Source organism: Aedes albopictus, chromosome 2 (assembly GCF_035046485.1).
Source record: "Aedes albopictus strain Foshan chromosome 2, AalbF5, whole genome shotgun sequence".
NCBI lineage: Eukaryota > Metazoa > Arthropoda > Insecta > Diptera > Culicidae > Aedes > Aedes albopictus.
In genome coordinates, this window is record NC_085137.1 from 443,311,456 (window position 1) to 443,330,342 (window position 18,887).

Below are 18,887 nucleotides of genomic sequence, written 5' to 3' on the forward strand. Positions count from 1 at the left end.
TCGTTTTGAATTCAGTCATAGTACACTACTGAGTGCAACGGGGGAGCTCCACACAAGACTAGGTACCTATCGACATGGACGACCATATTATGCCTTTGCAAACCTAGTTTCAGCTGGGAAGGGGTACCTACCTTTGCACCGAGATGCGAGCGAGCGTTACCAACAACCCATAACAAGCGTTTGCGCTTTTCACCACCCACGCTCTAGCTGGAAAAGGTGACGCGAAACTCGCACGCTCTGCTTCCAGCACTAGGTAGAGTGCTGTGAATGCGGCGAACACACCGGCGCGAAAGAAGTCGGTCGGTTGTAATTGTGCAACATGAGAGAGCCGGTGATAGGTCAAATCGTCGTCGACAACGATGACGACGGCGACGACGACGGCTGCGACCCCGATCTGGAGACTGCCTTTGCGCTGCACAGCTTTGAGCGCTCTTGCTCTATGATCGGTCTTGTGTAATGGAGTTTGCTAATGTAACCAACAGAGTTGGATTCGATAGACTGGGTGCATGGGTTTTCAGTCGTGAACTACTACTGCTGCTGCACCAGAGTTGCGAAACTTGGTTTCATAAGTGGATTAGTGCTGTTCGCACACGATGCAGCAAAAGCGTTGGTGGATGTCAGAGCTATGTCCAAATGAATAGATTTGAAGTGCAGAAATTGTCAATTTTTTGGAAATCTTGTTGAGGGTTGATGCTGGAACTGTTTCCAAGCAGTTATCTCTTTAGTTCCTTATGTAAGTAAGTGTTAAATTTCTTGACTATGTGGTAAAAAAAATTCCTTGGAACGACAACGTTCCCCAGAAGTCGTCTAAGACTTCCCCATAAGTCATCTAAGTTTTCCCCAGAGGTCCCCCAAGACTTCTCTAGAAGTCGCCCAAGACTCCCCAGAAGTCGTCCAACACTTCACCAGAAGTCCACCAAGACTTCACCAGAAGTCGTCAGAGACTTCCCCAGAAGTCGTCAGAGACTTCCTCAGAAGTCGTCAGAGACTTCCCCAGAAGTCGTCAGAGACTTCCCCAGAAGTCGTCAGAGACTTCCCCAGAAGTCATCAGAGAGTTCCCCAGAAGTCGTCAGAGACTTCCCCAGAAGTCGTCAGAGACTTTAGCAGAAGTCGTCAGAGACTTCCCCAGAAGTCGTCAGAGACTTTCCCAGAAGTCATCAGAGACTTCCCCAGAAGTCGTCAGATACTACCCCAGAAGTCGTCAGAGATTTCCCCAGAAGTCGTCAGAGACTTCAGCAGAAGTCGTCAGAGGCTTCAGCAGAAGTCGTCAGAGACTTCAGCAGAAGTCGTCAGAGACTACAGCAGAAGTCGTCAGAGACTTCAGCAGAAGTCGTCACAGACTTCAGCAGAAGTCGTCAGAGACTTCAGCAGAAGTTGTCAGAGACTTCAGCAGAAGTCGTCAGAGACTTTAGCAGAAGTCGTCAGAGACTTCAGCAGAAGTCGTCAGAGACTTCAGCAGAAGTCGTCAGAGACTTCAGCAGAAGTCGTCAGAGACTTCAGCAGAAGTCGTCAGAAACTTCAGCAGAAGTCGTCAGAGACTTCAGCAGAAGTCGTCAGAGACTTCAGCAGAAGTCGTCAGAGACTTCAGCAGAAGTCGTCAGAGACTTCAGCAGAAGTCGTCAGAGACTTCAGCAGAAGTCGTCAGAGACTTCAGCAGAAGTCGTCAGAGACTTCAGCAGAAGTCGTCAGAGACTTCAGCAGAAGTCGTCAGAGACTTCAGCAGAAGTCGTCAGAGACTTCAGCAGAAGTCGTCAGAGACTTCAGCAGAAGTCGTCAGAGACTTCAGCAGAAGTCGTCAGAGACTTCAGCAGAAGTCGTCAGAGACTTCAGCAGAAGTCGTCAGAGACTTCAGCAGAAGTCGTCAGAGACTTCAGCAGAAGTCGTCAGAGACTTCAGCAGAAGTCGTCAGAGACTTCAGCAGAAGTCGTCAGAGACTTCCCCAGAAGTCGTCAGAGACTTCCCCAGAAGTCGTCAGAGACTTCCCCAGAAGTCGCCAGAGACTTCCCCAGAAGTCGTCAGAGACTTCCCCAGAAGTCGTCAGAGACTTCCCCAGAAGTCGTCAGAGACTTCCCCAGAAGTCGTCAGAGACTTCCCCAGAAGTCGTCAGAGACTTCCCCAGAAGTCGTCAGAGACTTCCCCAGAAGTCGTCAGAGACTTCCCCAGAAGTCGTCAGAGACTTCCCCAGAAGTCGTCAGAGACTTCCCCAGAAGTCGTCAGAGACTTCCCCAGAAGTCGTCAGAGACTTCAGCAGAAGTCGTCAGAGACTTCAGCAGAAGTCGTCAGAGACTTCCCCAGAAGTCGTCAGAGACTTTCCCAGAAGCCGTCAGAGACTTCCCCAGAAGTCGTCAGAGACTTCCCCATAAGTCGGCTTAGACTACTTTCAGAGATCGTCTTAGACTACTTCCAGAAGTAGTCTAAGACAGCCCCAGAAGTCGCCTAAGACTTTTGCAGAAGTCGCCCCTTTCAAGTTCTCTTTCAGAAGCCGACTCAGACTTGAAAAATGTAATTCTACCATTCCATAACGACCATAACGCAATCGAAAACTAGATAAATAGGTCGATCGCAATGTGCTCGCGCAATCATACGCTTCGCAATGCACATGAATCGACGACGACGACGACGACGACAGTCGTCACCATTCACTTTTCTCCGTCGTGCTGCTGCTGCTGCTGTTGCAATCATCGTGATCCATTCTCTTCGAACGCCACCGCCGCTGCTGCAGCTACTTACCACAGAGCAGCCGTAGTGATACAATCAGTTGCAATCAGAGCAGCACGGCTGACTGGCTCTGATGCGATGCGGTGGTAAATGGGCAACATTTACCATTCTGTAATCATCATTAGCTTTGGGGAGCGAATATTACGGTGTGATTGAGTTTTCCACGACGTTTAATGAGTCGCGTTGGGTAATTTTCGGGAATTTATCAAATCGATAATCACTTCTTTCATAGTAAATCTTTTCTGCTAAACGCATTTTGCTTTTTAAAATGTTCACAAAGTGACAATGTATCACATATTTAAAAATGTAGAACACTACAAGTGGTATCGGCTCTACAAGGTTTATGGCGCTTGGGCCATTAAAAAATTAATTAAACGTAGAGAAGGTTATCCAAAAATCTTCTGGTGACTGTTGTGAAGATGCAGAGGAAATCAAAGTCTCAAAGGTAACGAACTGAAATTCCGTTTTATTACCAAAGTGTTGTAAGGACGTGGCCGGTAATCAGGGATGCCAGATAGTTTTATACAAAATCATAATTGAATTGCATAAAACATTGGTTCTTACAAAATCATGTCACTTCAGTAGTTAAAAAACATGCATGTATTTCACAAAACAAGCAGTCTGTGCCGATTAAAATCTGCATAGAGCTAGTAAACCCATGCAAATGGCAACCCTGTCTAATACTAGCACTTCAGATCTTAAAAAACGAACATTATGGTTCTCTTTTGCCACCGATCATACTCATGCACCATTCCACGACTGCATACCACCATTACCGAGCCGTCCCTATTTGAACATTACCCAACCAAAATTGAGCAATCCGCGCGCATAAATTGACAACCCGAAAAGGTTGCCTCAGTACGCTGGCGCTGCTCTCTGTCGCCCTTAAACACTCCTCCTACCAGCCAATCAACCAACCAGCATCACTTGCATGACTTGTACGGCAAAGACGAGTGAGTCCTCACGCAAGCGAGATACCACACACCACCACCAGACGGTCTGAATCGAGCTCAAGGTTAGCACCAATATCGGTTATTTAACGCACCTTTTACCGCCGCGCTGCTCTATCCACTGATGTAGTGGAGCAGACTCTCCGTCTGGCACCGAAAAAATAAACGAGAGACGCGTTTCGCCTGTGCGAGCTGCTGGCTCAAGAAGTTATATAACCTTTAAGTCGGCCAGCAGCGGTAGCAGCAGCAGCCAGAGCGTTCATGGTTCATAACGTTTTTACAGTTTTATTGCAGTTTCTGAAAAGTTCAACGCAACATCAGCCGACATCATCGGGGTTTTCGTGTGTTGAGTGGCGTATGGTTATGCGAACAGAAGCAAAAATTTTATGGAGGCACGGGGAGAAAACACGATGCAATATTCAGATGTCTAGAAAAAGTCGTCTGGAACAGCTCTCAAAAGTCCAAGAATTTCCTCAAAAGTCTTTCAGAACTACTCTCAGAAGCCATCCTAGACTTATCTGAGAAGTCGTGCTAACCTCCTTTCAGAACTCGTCCAAGACTTCGTTCAGAAGTCGACCAACACTTAGTCCAGAAGTCGTCCAAGACTTCGTCCAGAAGTCGTTCAAGACTTCGCCCAGAAGTCGTTTAAGACTACGTCCAGAAGTCGTTCAAGACTTCGTCCAGAAGTCGCTCAAGACTTCGTCTAGAAAACGATCAAGACTTCGCCTAGAAGTCATTCAACACTTCGTCTAGAAGTCATTCAACACTTCGTCCAGAAGTCTTCCAAGACTTCGTCCAGAAGTCGTTCAAGACCTCGTCCAGAAGTCGTTCAAGACTTCGTCCAGAAGTCGTTCAAGACTTCGTCCAGAAGTCGTTCAAGACTTCGTCCAGAAGTCGTTTAAGACTACGTCCAGAAGTTGTTCAAGACTTCGTCCAGAAGTCGCTCAAGACTTCGTCTAGAAAACGATCAAGACTTCGTCTAGAAGTCGATCAAGACTTCGTCTAGAAGTCATTCAACACTTCGTTCAGAAGTCTTCCAAGACTTCGTCCAGAAGTCGTTCAAGACCTCGTCCAGAAGTCGTTCAAGACTTCGTCCAGAAGTCGTTCAAGACTTCGTCCAGAAGTCGTTCAAGACTTCTTCCAGAAGTCGTTCAAGGCTTCGCCCAAGTCGTCCAAGACTTCATACAGAAGTCGTGCAGACCTCTTCCAGAAGTCATCAAACACTTTTTCCGAAAGGCGTCCAAGACTTTTTCCGGAAGTCGATCTAGACATCTAAAAGAAGTCTTCTAAAACTTCTTCCAGAAATCGTCCAAGATTTTTTCCAGAAGTTGTCCAAAACTTCTTCCATAAATCGTTCAAGAGTTCTTTCAAAAGTCGTCCAAGACTTCTTCGAGAAGCGGTCCAAGCCCGCTTCCAGAAGTTGTCCAAGACTTCTTACAGAAGTCGGTCAAGACTTCTTACAGAAGTCGGTCAAGACTTCTTACAGGTGTCGGTCAAGACTTCTTTCAGATGTCATCCAAGGATTCTTCCAAAAGTCATTCAATACTTCTTCTACAAGTCGTCCAATACTTCTTCCAGAAGTCGTCCAAGACTTCTTCTAGAAGTCCTCCAGCACTTTTCCCAGAAATCATCCTAGACTTCTTCCAGAAGTCGTCCAAGACTTCTTTCAGACGTCGTCCAAGACCTCTTCCAGAAAGTGTCAAAGACTTCTTCCAGAAGCGAAGACTTGTCCCAGAAGTCGTCCAAGATTTCCTTCAGAAATCATCCAGGACTTCTCAAGAAGTCGTGCAAGACTTCTTCCTGAAGTCGTCCAAGATTTCTCTTGAAAGATGTGCAATTCTCCTTCAAGAACATGTTTAAGACTTCTTTCAGAAGTCATCCAAGATCTCATCCAGATATCATCGAAGACTACTTTCAGAAGTCATCCAAGGATTTTTCCAAAAGTCATCCAAGACTTCTTCCAGAAGTTGTCCAATACCTTTTCCAGAAGTCGTTCAAGACTTCTTCCAGAAGTCGCCCAAGACTTCTTCCAGAAGTCGTCCAAGACTTCTTCCAGAAGTCGTCCAAGAATTCTTCCAGAAGTCGTCCAAGACTTTTTCCCGAAGTCGTCCAAGTCTTTTTCCAGAAGTTTTCCAAGATTTCTTAAAGAAGTTGTTCAAGACTACATTTAGAGGTCAACCATGATGTCTTCCTGAAGTCGTCCAAGACTTCTTCCAGATGTCGTCTAAGACTTCTTCCAGAAGTCGTACAAGATTTCTTCCAGAAGTCTTCCAGGACTGCTTCCAGAATAGATGTCGTCTAAGACTTCTTCCAGAAGTCGTCCGAGTTTACTTGTAGATGTCGTCCAAGACTTGCATAAAAAGGACGAAGGCTTTCAAAACATCTTCAAGAAGTCGTCCAAGACTTCTTCCAGAAGTCAACCAAGACTTCTCCCAGAAGTCAACCTAGACTTCTCCCAGAAGTCAGCCAAGACTTCTATCTGAAGTCGTCCAATACTAATCTTAGAAGTTCGCCCAGATTTCTTCCAGAAGTCGTCCAAAACTTCTTCCAGAAGTCGTCCAAGACTTCTTCCAGAAGTCGTCCAAGACTTCTTCCAGAAGTCGTCCAAAAGTTCTTCCAGAAGTCGTCCAGGACTTCTTCCAGAAGTCGTCCAAGACTTCTTCCTGCAGTCGTCCAAGACTTCTTCCAGAAGTCGTCCAAGACTTCTTCCAGAAGTCGTCCAAGACTTCTTCCAGAAGTCGTCCAAGACTGCTTCCAGAAGTCGTCCAAGACTTCTTCCAGAAGTCGTCCAAGACTTCTTCCAGAAGTCGTCCAAGACTTCTTCCAGAAGTCGTCCAAGACTTCTTCTAGAAGTCGTCCAAGACTTCTTCCAGAAGTCGTCCAAGACTTCTTCCAGAAGTCGTCCAAGACTTCTTCCAGAAGTCGTCCAAGACTTCTTTCAGAAGTCGTCCAAGACTTCTTCCAGAAGTCGTCCAAGACTTCTTCCAGAAGTCGTCCAAGACTCCTTCCAGAAGTCGTCCAAGACTTCTTCCAGAAGTCGTCCAAGACTTCTTCCAGAGGTCGTTCAAGACTTTCGTTCAAGACTTCTTCCAGAAGTCGTCCAAGACTTCTTTCAAAAGTCGTCCAAGACTATTTCCAGAAGTCGTCCAAGACTTCGTCCAGAAGTCGTCCAAGATTTCGTCCAGAAGTCGTCCAAGACTTCTTCCAGAAGCCGTCCAAGACTTCGTCCAGAAGCCGTCCAAGACTTCGTCCAGAAGTCGTCCAAGACTTCGTCCAGAAGTCGTCCAATACATCGTCCAGAAGTCGTTCAAGACTTCGTCCAGAAGTCGTCCAAGACTTCGTCCAGAAGTCGTCCAAGACTTCGTCCAGAAGTCGTCCAAGACTTCGTCCAGAAGTCGTCCAAGACTTCGTCCAGAAGTCGTCCGAGACTTGTTCTAGAAGTCGTCCGAGACTTCTTCCAAAAGTCGTCCAAGACTTCTTCCAGAAGTCGTCCAAGACTTCTTCCAGAAGTCGTCCAAGACTTCTTCCAGAAATTGTCCAAGACTTCTTCCAGAAGTCGTCCAAGATTCCTTTCAGAAGCCGTCCAAGACTCCTTCCAGAAGGCGTCCAAGATTTTTATCCAAAAGTTGTCCAAGGCCTCTCTTCCAGAAGTCGTCCAAGACTTCTTCGAAAAGACGATCAAGACTTCTTCGAGAAGTCGTCCAAGACTTCTTCCAGAAGTCCTCCAAGACTTCTTCCAGAAGTTGTCCAAGACTTCACCCAGAAGTCGTCCAAGACTTCTTCCAGAAGTCGCCTAAAACTTCTTCCAGAAGTCGTCCAAGGCTTCTTCCAGAAGTCGTCCAAGACTTCTTCCAAAAACGTCCAAGAATTCTAAATCTGCAAATTCTCAACCTGAATTCTATAAAAAATAGTCAAAATGTCTACTCACCGTATTCAAGACTCTGGTTGCAGCAGCGCAGCGCCTCGTCCAGCGCGTCCCCCTCCAGGTGCCGCTGGGCCTCCTCGTTCAACTCGGCTGCCTTCAACTCCGGACCCCACCACCGTTCAACAAGCCGTCGCACCAAAATATCCTGCTCAAACCCAATCACACTACTGCTTCTTCCCCGCTCATCATCACGCCGCCTGTCATGGTTGGTGACCACTGTGGCCATGGCTACGGACGACGCCGATGCCGATCCGGACGAAGACGTAGCCGTCGATGCTGAACTTGCCGCCGCCAGAGGCGGAAGCACCGTCACCATAGCTGTCGCCACAGAGCCGGACGTAACGGTCGCCTGCGCGGACGAACCTCCGGCACTCGATGAGATCGTTGGAAACTTCTGACTACACACGGCACACTGACTATGGCCGAAGCAACACTGCCGGCAAAAGGTGTGACCGCAGGTGGCCGTCACCGGAAACCGGAGGATGTCCTCGCAGATGGGACAACACAGTGGATCCACTACGGAACTATCGCTACACATATTGTTTGCACTAAGGGTGGTGGACCCGTGGTCGAGCCGCTTGGAGATGACGGTCGCGATCAACAGTTCGGTCAACTGTTTCAACCGGTTCGGACGGCCGCCGGACCAATCCCGAATCCCAGTGCCAAGCATCGAGAGGGCGGACCTCTGCTGTTGACCACTGCTACCACCGGCTACGGCCGTCGATTCCTGCACCTCCAGTAGATACCGCCCGAGCAGTTCACACTCGAACGAATCGCAGATCATCACACTAAATGCATCCTTAGCCAGATCTGTCATCGTGGCCATTTTCCACTTGCCCCCCTCGGGAGGGTGTGTGGTTGACGGTCGTGCCAAGAAACTCAACTATCTGGGTGTAAAATCACCAACCGACCGACCGACGATCAATTAATTCTCACAATTTTCCCCTCGCCGTTGGTCTCTTCTTCTACAACGGAACACACGCTACAGCTAACACGATCACTACCCAGGTAACTAGGCTGTTTAACGGACGATCGTGGGAATTCTCCCAGCACAATCCGACGACACAGATACCCCGAAAATTTTCTTCCTTCTTCGCATTCGCTTCGCTCTCGGAGGGACACGTGTCACTGCCTGAACGATGTATCACTGCTGCTAATTGCGTAATTTTTCATCGAGTAGATTTGCACAGCGCAGCGCAGTAGTGGTTCACTTCGATACCCGCCCAATTCGAATCATACACACTTTATTAATAGAGACGTGTCGCTTGCGCTTCTTCCAATTACTGTGTGTATTCAGGCTTCTTCTTCCTCACACGCGGCTACGAGAATTTTCCTTTAATTTTTGCAGAAACACACTTTTCACCGGGATTTTTTTTTTCTTCTCGAATTGCAGCGCGCCTTGCCACCCCCTAGACTGGGACTGGGATGGTGATGAGTTGGCAGGTTATCGTTTTTCTCCCGGGAAACTGAAAAGAAAATCCGAGTCGAGTCGGATGTGGAAGGAAAAGAAAGAAAAGGAGAGCTTGTCAGTCAACAGTCAATCGGCGGCGGGACACACAGGCAGGCAGGCATTTGATGTCTTGAGTAATGAGCCGGCTCTTCCTCTGTGGTGTGAGGGGAGAGACGGTAGATGTCGAGGCTGCTGGTGTGGAACTATGGCTTTATTGACTGATTGGGAGACCACCTAGAAAGTTGGAATCTTAGTAAGAAATAAATACATAAATTGTCTGATAAGCGATATTTTTGTCATTCGAAATACAAATTTACTGTTAACTTATTAGAGTAATGTGCAAATAAAAAATTATTGTATTACTAACAACGTTCAAAGTCACATATGTCTGTACTTCTATATTTGATCAATATCGCCCTAAAATTCATTGAACGCCTTCCAATCCCTACGCAACCTCCTTGAAGACCCTCTAAAACCCCGGCGAACTCCCGGAAACCAAAGATGGTTGGAAGGAAAAAGATGACCGACTCTAAATTTTCCCAGAGACACACTATGCATGCTACACTACCACCATCTGTTGAGTGAAAAGCGCAAAAAATGTCCTTTATGATGATGATTAACCTGGGCTTGTTAGGGGAATATCTGTAAATAAAAAGAAAATCGCGTTAAGTACTGTTCCTTTGAATTCCACTAAGAATTTGCATCCTTTGACAGATACGTATTTCGACCTCAACTGTAAGGTCGTCTTCAGTGTCTTGTACTTGACTCGACTCGAGTCGAGTCAAGTACAAGACACTGAAGACGACCTTACAGTTGAGGTCGAAATACGTATCTGTCAAAGGATGCAAATTCTTAGTGGAATTCAAAGGAACAGTACTTAACGCGATTTTCTTTTTGTCCTTTATGGTTAGATTCAAGTTAGCGTGTACCATTTCGACGCAATAAAAAACACGCTAAAACCACGTAGCACAAAATTGCGTCAAGTAAATCTGATTCAACTTTTATTTTGTAAATATTTTGCTTATAAAATATTATTTAAATGTACCGGAATTATATGGAACGATTCAGTCATTTTAAAAATATGTAATTTTCATGATATTCGAATCTACATTGGAAAGATCACCATCCATGTTTCTCAATTTTTTCCAGGATATTGTGAAGAGAATCCAGTCACGACGATAAACTACGGTGCCAGGCATCTGAAAGCCTCGACATCTGCAATCATGAACAGCAACTTGTGACGTAGTTAGGAGGCGAAGCTCTTCAAATTTTGAATTTTCACGTGAATATGCCTAAATTAATTGAACTGCGTCGATAATTTCCGAATTTCATTTATTTGGAGAGGCGTTGGCCACCCCCAACTACGTCACGAGTTGGCACGTAAGTCTGCAATTCTTATGTAATGTAACATCTTAACTATCAAAAACTAATCACATTACATATGAATTGAAGTTGAATTATGTGTGCAAACATATTCGTGTTATCGAACATTGGAACATTCAAATCAAGCTAAAAATTGGTTCGCCCATCACTGAATCCATTCTAGATTGAGTTTAAATAAGGGCGAAAGTAACATGAGAGAGTTCTCTTCATCGACTCTCTCTTCTGCAAATTAAAGTGACAAGATGCATATTCAATCAAACTTTTTTACACTTAGACGCTTGATTGCATCGCAACCTATCGATTTATGACCAAAAAATGCAACCATACTTGCATCTTGTCACTTTAATTTGAAGAAGAGAGAGTCGATGAAGAGAACTCTCTCATGTTACTTTCGCCCTTATTTAAACTCAATCTAGCATTGATTAAATTAAAAATCTTTTGGCGATTACAATAATAACCTTGCGCGTTACTGTGTGAAAAAAATTTAGCGTGAATTTGCCTGTGCGTTTGTTTTGAGATTTTTCCGAAAATTCATTAAGAGTGTATTAGTTGAACGTTGGCTCACCAGAGCGGCGCTATTCGTGTCGCCTGTTAGGAGCGGGAGTCGTTCATCTTTTTCCTTCTAACCATCTTTGCGGAAACCCTCCGAAACTTCCTAAAACTCCCTGAAACGCTTTGAGACCCCTCTGAAACTCTCTTAAAAGTCCCCTTCCAAGTAACATTTTTAGTTAATAAGAAGAGGTCGTTAAGTCCATCATAAAACCAAAATAAAAAGTATAAGGTTTTATGAAGGTTCTGAAAACCTGTACATGACTAATTGGTCATCTAAACCCTTCCGAACTACCTAAAACGCTTTGAAACTCCTCTGTAACCTCCGAAAAACTCCCTTTGAAACCCTGAAATTTCTCTGAAACCATTTTAAAACCCTCATAAAACTTTAAACAAAACATCTGGAAAAATTGCAACATATTATTACAGATTAAGACTTCAGGAGTGATTCATTCAACAATTAGTGAGAGTCTGTAATTTAAGGATGCGATCAACATTTTTAAATTTATTTTCAGAACTTAGTTCAGAACCAAACGGTTGATGAGTATTCTCTGAAAAGGCTGCTGGTCTTCTAACAAACCAATGTACTATCTTAAGAACAATACAACTACCATCGATAACTCAGATCCTGGGTTTCCCAGTAACATACAGAAATTTCCTCACTGTTGACAAGCTGCACTTTAAGATACGAATAAGATTTTGAGATTTTGTCATTATTATTAAAATGCAATCTCCGTTTAGGTAGAATCTATTTAGGTCTCTCCATTTAGGTAACGTTACCTAAATGGAATTTGATTGTGTTCAGAGCAGTTGGAGTACTCAAGATTACAGATAAAGATGGTTTATGAAAAAAAAGCAGAATTAAGAAGTAAAAAATCGCGTTAAGTACTGTTCCTTTGAATTCCACTAAGAATTTGCATCCTTTGACAGATACGTATTTCGACCTCAATTGTTGTAAGGTCGTCTTCAGTGCCTTGTACTTGACTCGACTACAAGACACTGAAGACGACCTTACAGTTGAGGTCGAAATACGTATCTGTTAAAGGATGCAAATTCTTAGTGGAATTCAAAGGAACAGTACTTAACGCGATTTTCTTTTTACTTACAGATATTCCCCTAACAAACCCAGGTTAATCATCATTAGAATTAAGAGTTAAGAAACGATTATAGAGTGTTTCAGGGTTAAAAGTTTAAGAGTATGCGAGAACTCCCTGGAGTTTAGGGCATCTGATCTACAAGCGTAATCAGTGATCTTTTGGAGCATTATGAATGAAATTTATGCTTACACAGTCTCATATTGCTACATATGTGTTGTCGAGTAGTGAGTTCGTTGTCAGTTTGAAAATCTCAAAGAACTTCCTGGCATATAGGTCATCGTTAGATACTAGTTGTATCTTAGAGCATTAAGAATGAGGTTTCTACTTACACAGCCCTAGTCGTTTATGTTCTGTCAAGTGGTGGGTTCTATGACTGTATAGCATGTTCAAGAATTCCCTAGAGTATAGGCCATCTGATCTACAAGCGTAATCAGTGATCTATTGGAGGGTTATGAATGAAATTTATGCTTGCATATCCTCATGCAACTATGTACTGTCAAGTGATGTGTTCGTTGTCAGTTTGAGGATCTCCAAGAACTTCCTTGAGTATAGGTCATCGGATCTCAGTTACATCCACTTGCTGATTTCTCAGCTCAGAAGCTTGCAATCAAGAAACGATGTATGGACGACTTTTGCCTTGCTGAATAGAGTAGGGGTCGCACACGCATACCGAAGTCAAGAGGGAGCTGCGAAGGCAACTCTCCACGAGGTGAATGTAAATTACACTTTTACAGCTCTGTCACGATTTTAGTATGCGTGTGTGACCCTTACTCTATTCGGCAAACTTTTAGACAAAATCACAAGGCAAAAGTCGTCCATGCATCATTTCTTGATTGCAAGCTTCTGAGCTGAGAAGCTGTGCTGAGCTGAGAGTGTTCCCATCCCTGTACACAACCTCAGGTAACTATGAACTATCAAGTGTTGAGTTCGAAGAATCTTTAAGGTTCTTCAGTAACTCCCTTGAGTATAGGTCATCAAATCTACCTGGGCTACTAGTTGTATACAAGAGCATTAAGAATGAGGTATATACTCACACAGACCCAGGCATCTATGTTCTATCAAGTGGTGGGTATCCGAAAACTCCCAGGAGTTAAGGCCATCGCATCTAGAAGCGTAATCAGTGATCGTTTGGAGTATTATGAATGAAACATTTAAGCTTGTCTAGCCCCATGTAACTATGTGCTATGAAGTGGTGAGTTCATTGTCAGTTTGAGGATCTCCAAGAACTGCCTTGAGTATAGGTCATCGGATCTTCTAACGTATTTGGTTGTCTCTAAGAGATCTACGCAATGGAGGAAAAGTTAAATGGACTTCTATATTCCCCTGAAACCGCTCTGAAGACCATTAAGATGGCTTGAAATGTTTCGAAACGCCTCTAGAATCCTCAAGAAATCTTAATGAAATTTACCTGAGAGCCTCTGAACCCTCTGAAACCACTCTGAAACCTCCTGAAACGGATTAAAACGCCTTAAAACGCATTGAAACGCCTCCAAATAATCCCATTAGCCTCTTAGCCTCTCTAAAACCCTTTTGAAACGCTTTGAAATGCCTTGCAACGCCTTGAAACGCCCTGAAACGCCTCTATAGAACCTGCGAGAAATTCACCTGCAAGCCTCTGAAGCCCTCCAAAACCCTGCTAAAGCCTCCGGGACGCCCTGCCACGCATGAAACGCCTTTAAAACCCCTACAGAACCTCCATGGAATTCACCTGAGAGCCTCTGAAGCCATTTAAAACCTCTGTGAAATCTCTTGAAACGCCCTAAAACACCTTGAAACGCATTGAACGACTTGAAGCGCTTTGAAACGGTTTATGAAGAATTAGCTTAAGTTAAAATTCACAAATATAAAGAAATAAAAAAAAAACGCTTTGAAACGTTCTGAAACGCCTATTAAAACCCTATAAAACCTCAGTCAAATTTACCTGAGAGCCTCTGAAACCCAAAAAAAAAACCTGAGAAACCTCCTGAAACGTCCTGAAACGCCTTCAAACGCCTTTGAAATCCCCATGAAGACTCCGTGTAATTCTCCAGCGAGCCTCTGAAGTCGCTTTAAGGCCCCCTAAACCTCCTGAAGCGCCATGAAACGCATTGAAACGCATCTGAAACCCTCATTAAACCTTCGTGAAATTCACCTGCCAGTTTCTTAAGCCCCCTCAAACTTACCGGGAACCTCCTGAAATACCCTGAAACACATTGAAACGCTTTAAAACGCCTCTGAAACCTCCGTGAAATTCATCTGCGAGCCACTGAAGCCCCCTTGAGCCCCCCCTTAAACCTCCTGAAACGCATTAAAACGGCATGAAACGCTTTGAAACGCCTCTAAAACCCTAATTAAACCTCCATCAAATTCACCTGCGATCCTCTGAAGGCACCCTTAAACCTTCTGAAACACCCTGAAACTCCTTGAAACGCTTTGGAACTCCTCTGAAACTCCCGTGAAGTTAACCTGAGAGTATATGAAGCCCACTAAAAGCCCTCTGAAACCCCCTAAAACCTCCCTTGAAATCCCTCTGATAACCCCCCCTTTCCATCTGAAAGTCATGACCCTCTCCCCTTTGCATCTGCAAGCCACAAGCCCTTCTCAAACTTCCTTGCAACCTTGAAATCCATTTGGGTAATGAATCCTTTCAGGTAAAAACTCTATTTAGGCAATTCCGGCTCGTTACCTAAATGGAGGTCCGGGTGTATACCTATTTATTTCATTACCTATTTTTTTCATGGACAAATTTATTTTCCGTGTAATTTAAGGAATACCATTTTAAAGTGGATCCAACTTTACTTAAGATGTTCCGCGATGGTATAATGTACATTGAGCGAGCCTGTCTGGGTCATATTGACCCCAACATACTACAAGGATTAACTATGATGCAATAATTAAGGAAAAATGTAAAATATGGTCATTTTTGTGATTCAATATAAAACAGTCAATATCATTTAAAAGATGACCGAAGCATCAATTTTTTAATTATTTAACCTTCTTCGTGTATTAGCTGACGTTAGTCCCGCATACGTAGTGTACGCTCAGCGTGCCTGTCTGGGTCATAATGACCCCAATGCATGACTTGGGTTAAAAATTAAATCCCAAAGTTTTTCAAGAAGTAATTCAAAAATTTATTCAAGGATAACTACAGGAATTCCTCCAAGCATTTCATCAGACATTTTTTCAAAGGATTTCTACAGAAATTCCACCAAGGATTCGTTCGGAAATGTCTCCAAAAATTTCTGGAAAATTTTCTAAGAATTCATTTGAAATTTCCACCAAGTATACCTTCAGTAATTTATCCAAGTATGAATAAGTTCCTCCTAGGCTACATCGCGGAATTTCTTAGAGGACTTTAACAGGAATTTCTGCATGAATTCCACCAGGAATTTATCTCAGAGTTCCTTAGGGAATTCGTTGACGGATTGCCTCAGAAAAACATTCATAAATTCATTCAAGATTATGTATTGGGATTCCTACAGGAATTTCTTCAAGGATTCAGGAGTTCATCAATGATTTTTTTTTCAGAGGAAATCCTCTCACAAATATCCTTATGAAATCTTTAAGAAAAAAATCTTCAAACATTTTTAGGAATGACTCCTTCAGGAACTCCCCGCAGTGAACTCTCAGGAACCTTCTTCTGACTTTTTTTTTCATGTGTTCTTCCAAAAGTTCATCTACAGATTTGTTCAAAAATACCTCCAGTGACTGCTCCACAACTTCTCTAAGGATTTTCTCGGAAATTTCTCCACAGAATTTTTAATCAATTTTTCCAAGGATTCCTTTGGAAAATCTCTCTAGAGATTCGATCAGTAGATCTTTCAAGATCTTTCATTAAGAATTTCTTCAAGAATACTTTCAGATTTTTTTTTCCAAGAATTGTCTTGGAAATGCAACCAAGGATTTAATTGCATGTGTCAGGAAGCTTCTTCAATATAATCTCTTTATTTTTTTTTTCCAAGATTTGCTTTAGAAGTTCCGTCAAAGATTAATTCGAAAATTTCTCCAAAGATTTATTCCGTAATTTTTCTTAAAGTTGCCCTACGTTGCTCTACCTTCGAGAACTCCTACAAAGATTGCGGAACTACCTTCAAGAGGTTGAATGAACTACTACAAGTATATCTTCAAAAAAAAAATGTCCAAAAATAATTTCAAGAATTCCTTTAGCTCTGCATTGACGAATTCCTCCTAAGGTTCATTCCGATTTTTTTTCGAGAAATTCACCCAATGATACAGGAGCTATTCATGATTCTTTCAGAAAGAATTCCTTTCACGAATATCTCTACGAAATCTTGAAAAACTACATGCCTCTAAAGATTTTTTAGGAGTTCATTTAGTAACTCTTTTTGGAACTCATCGCAGGGATCTTTCAGTAAGTTTTCCAAAGATTCCTTCTGAAATTTTGTCCTGTATTCTTCCTAGAATTCATCTACAGATAATTTTAAAAACACCTCTGGTATCCGCTTCGCAATGTCTCTAAGCATCTTCTCGGGAATTTCTCCACAGAATCTTTAAGGTATTTCTTCTAGGATTCCTCTATAAAATCCCACTAATGATTCGTACAGTAAATATTTCAATGATTCCTCTAAAAATTTCTTCAGGGTTTTTTTCACAAATTAATCAAAGGATTGTATTGGAAATTCCTTAAAGGGTTCGAATCCATACTTTTGGATTTCCTTCAAGAATCTCTCTACTAATTTTTCCAAGTTCTTCCAGACGTTCCTTCAAGGAATTAATCGACAATATCTCCCTAATTCTCCCTAGAGCTGCACAATAGAATTTTTAAGAGATTTTTCTTGGAGTTTCTCTGTAGATTACTTTAAGAATTGCTCCAGGGCTTCAGCACTTCCTTCAATCACCCCGCTAAGGATCCTCATCGGGAATAAATCGAAGGATTCCTTCAGGAATATCTCCGAGGATATCTTTTGAAATTGATTACTTTTCAGAAAACTATTTAATGATTCTAGCAGTTTTCTTCTAAAGTTTCTTCGAGAATCCCTCCAAAGGTTCTGAAGTCCCCGTCAAGGCCTAAATGAACTCCTACAGGTATTCTATAAAACAATCTCCCAAGGATTGCTTCAAGAAATTAAAAAAAAAATATTCAAGGCTGCTCTCTAGAATTCCATCGAAAATTTCTCCAAAGATTCATTCCGGAGTTCCTCCAGTGGATGTGACCTCTATAGATTTCTATTGAAAATCTTCCAAAAATTCTACCCAAATAATTGGCTTGATATTTTATTCTTATATATGATCGCATTGTTAAAACACAAAGGCTGTCGAAAGCATAAACTTTGTACTAGTGTTGGTAGTATTTTTGGTTAGATAATGTAGTTGCCAGTTTTCAAGATTTTCTATTCGCCAGACTGTTAATACAGTGAATGTACTCCAAATTATGAATTTTGTTGTTTATTGTGGCTAAAGGAGCAGCAAATGCCTAGTAACAATTATGATAGATGAAGTACCATTCTTCTTAAAACGTTTTGGTAAAACCTCAGGAGAAATTTCCGAAGCCAAAAACAAATGTTTTATTCCAGAATAAAATGTTGATGAAAGCCTGTTTGTTTTGAATTTCAATAACATGCTTATATTCTTTCACTATTTCGCTTTTAGTTATGTTCAAAATTTCCAGGGATTCGGACATCTTCCAGAAAGCCCCCAAGCAACTGTACCAGAATAACACAAGTTTTCTAAGGTGAATTTCCAGTTGCCACTGAGAAAGTTCGTATTTATTTAGTCAAAACTGACTCAGACACCACACACTTGTACCAGAAATTTCACCAGAAACTTTTCCTAGATCCTTGCCAAAATATTTTCAAAGGGTTTAGACAGAAAAGAAACTCTAGGAGTTCCAATAAGAATGCCAACAGAATTCCCCAGAAACTTCGTGATAGTCACAATGTCAGTCATTCCTGCGGGAAGATTTTCCATCTGAACTCAATTCGGAGTTCAATTGATAATGAATTTCCGCAGAAATATTTCAAGGAATGGTTTCTAAAATAGATAAACCAAAATAAGTTTAAAATTATGCAGGAAGTTATGCTGGTTTAACTGAGATAGAGAATTGACAAGAGTTTCAGCTTTGCAGTCTTGTTTTAGGAGAACAAACTATTCAGTTTTGTCTGACGTTTCGACATTGGGTTTAGCGATTATTGCCCGAAAACGGGAAAGGCATAACCAATTCATATTTCAAAATATTGCCTAATTGCATGATATCTACCGAATACAACCCAAGATTTTCCTGTAGAGTCGTCCATGGGAAGCTTCGATTCCATCTACTGCTTTGAGCACGTCAACTCATCTTTGCTGAATTCCTCTCCTTAACTCGATTCCACTTCGATATTTGTAACCACCCTGATAATGTTTTCGTTCTCTTACGTTTTTTATAGACGTCGCTGTCATCCGCACTGCTGAGTACACTAGATCAAATGCCACACTCATATTCATATGCATTACTGTACATCCACGTAACAGAGCAAACATGTTTTAAGACAAGGAACTACCGTATTTTTTGCCTGAAGATGACGACGAATACGGTGTTGAAACGTCGAAAAAAAAATAAACAGTTGGTTCGGCTAAAACAAGACTGCAAAGCCGAAATAATCTTCAATTATTCTAGAAAAAAATCTACTAAAAGCACCAACAGATCTCTTAAGTTCTAACCAAAGACGGAAATGATGTGTTCTTTTAGAGAGTTATCCAAAGATTAAGTCAAACTCTTCTTTAGAGGATTTGATAAAATACACTCCGGCATTTTCAAATGTTTTTTTTTTAGAATTACCGCAATTACTAGTTAACATCCAATGTTTTTCAGAATATCCCGGAATAAAGTATAAACT

The 18,887-nt window shown here is 42.4% G+C and overlaps 1 protein-coding gene across 3 annotated transcripts in view; it reads right to left on the reverse strand.

Moving 5' to 3' along the window:
* Window positions 1–18,887, reverse strand: part of LOC109397351 (LON peptidase N-terminal domain and RING finger protein 1) — a 243,304-nt gene that overhangs the window by 206,091 nt on the left and 18,326 nt on the right. For all 3 annotated transcript variants that reach the window (XM_029869935.2, XM_029869936.2, XM_029869934.2), the window contains exon 2: window positions 7,597–9,059. In XM_029869935.2, the coding sequence (XP_029725795.2) occupies window positions 7,597–8,419 (823 nt within the window). In that variant the 5' untranslated portion in view covers window positions 8,420–9,059. The remainder of the gene's footprint in view (window positions 1–7,596; window positions 9,060–18,887) is intronic.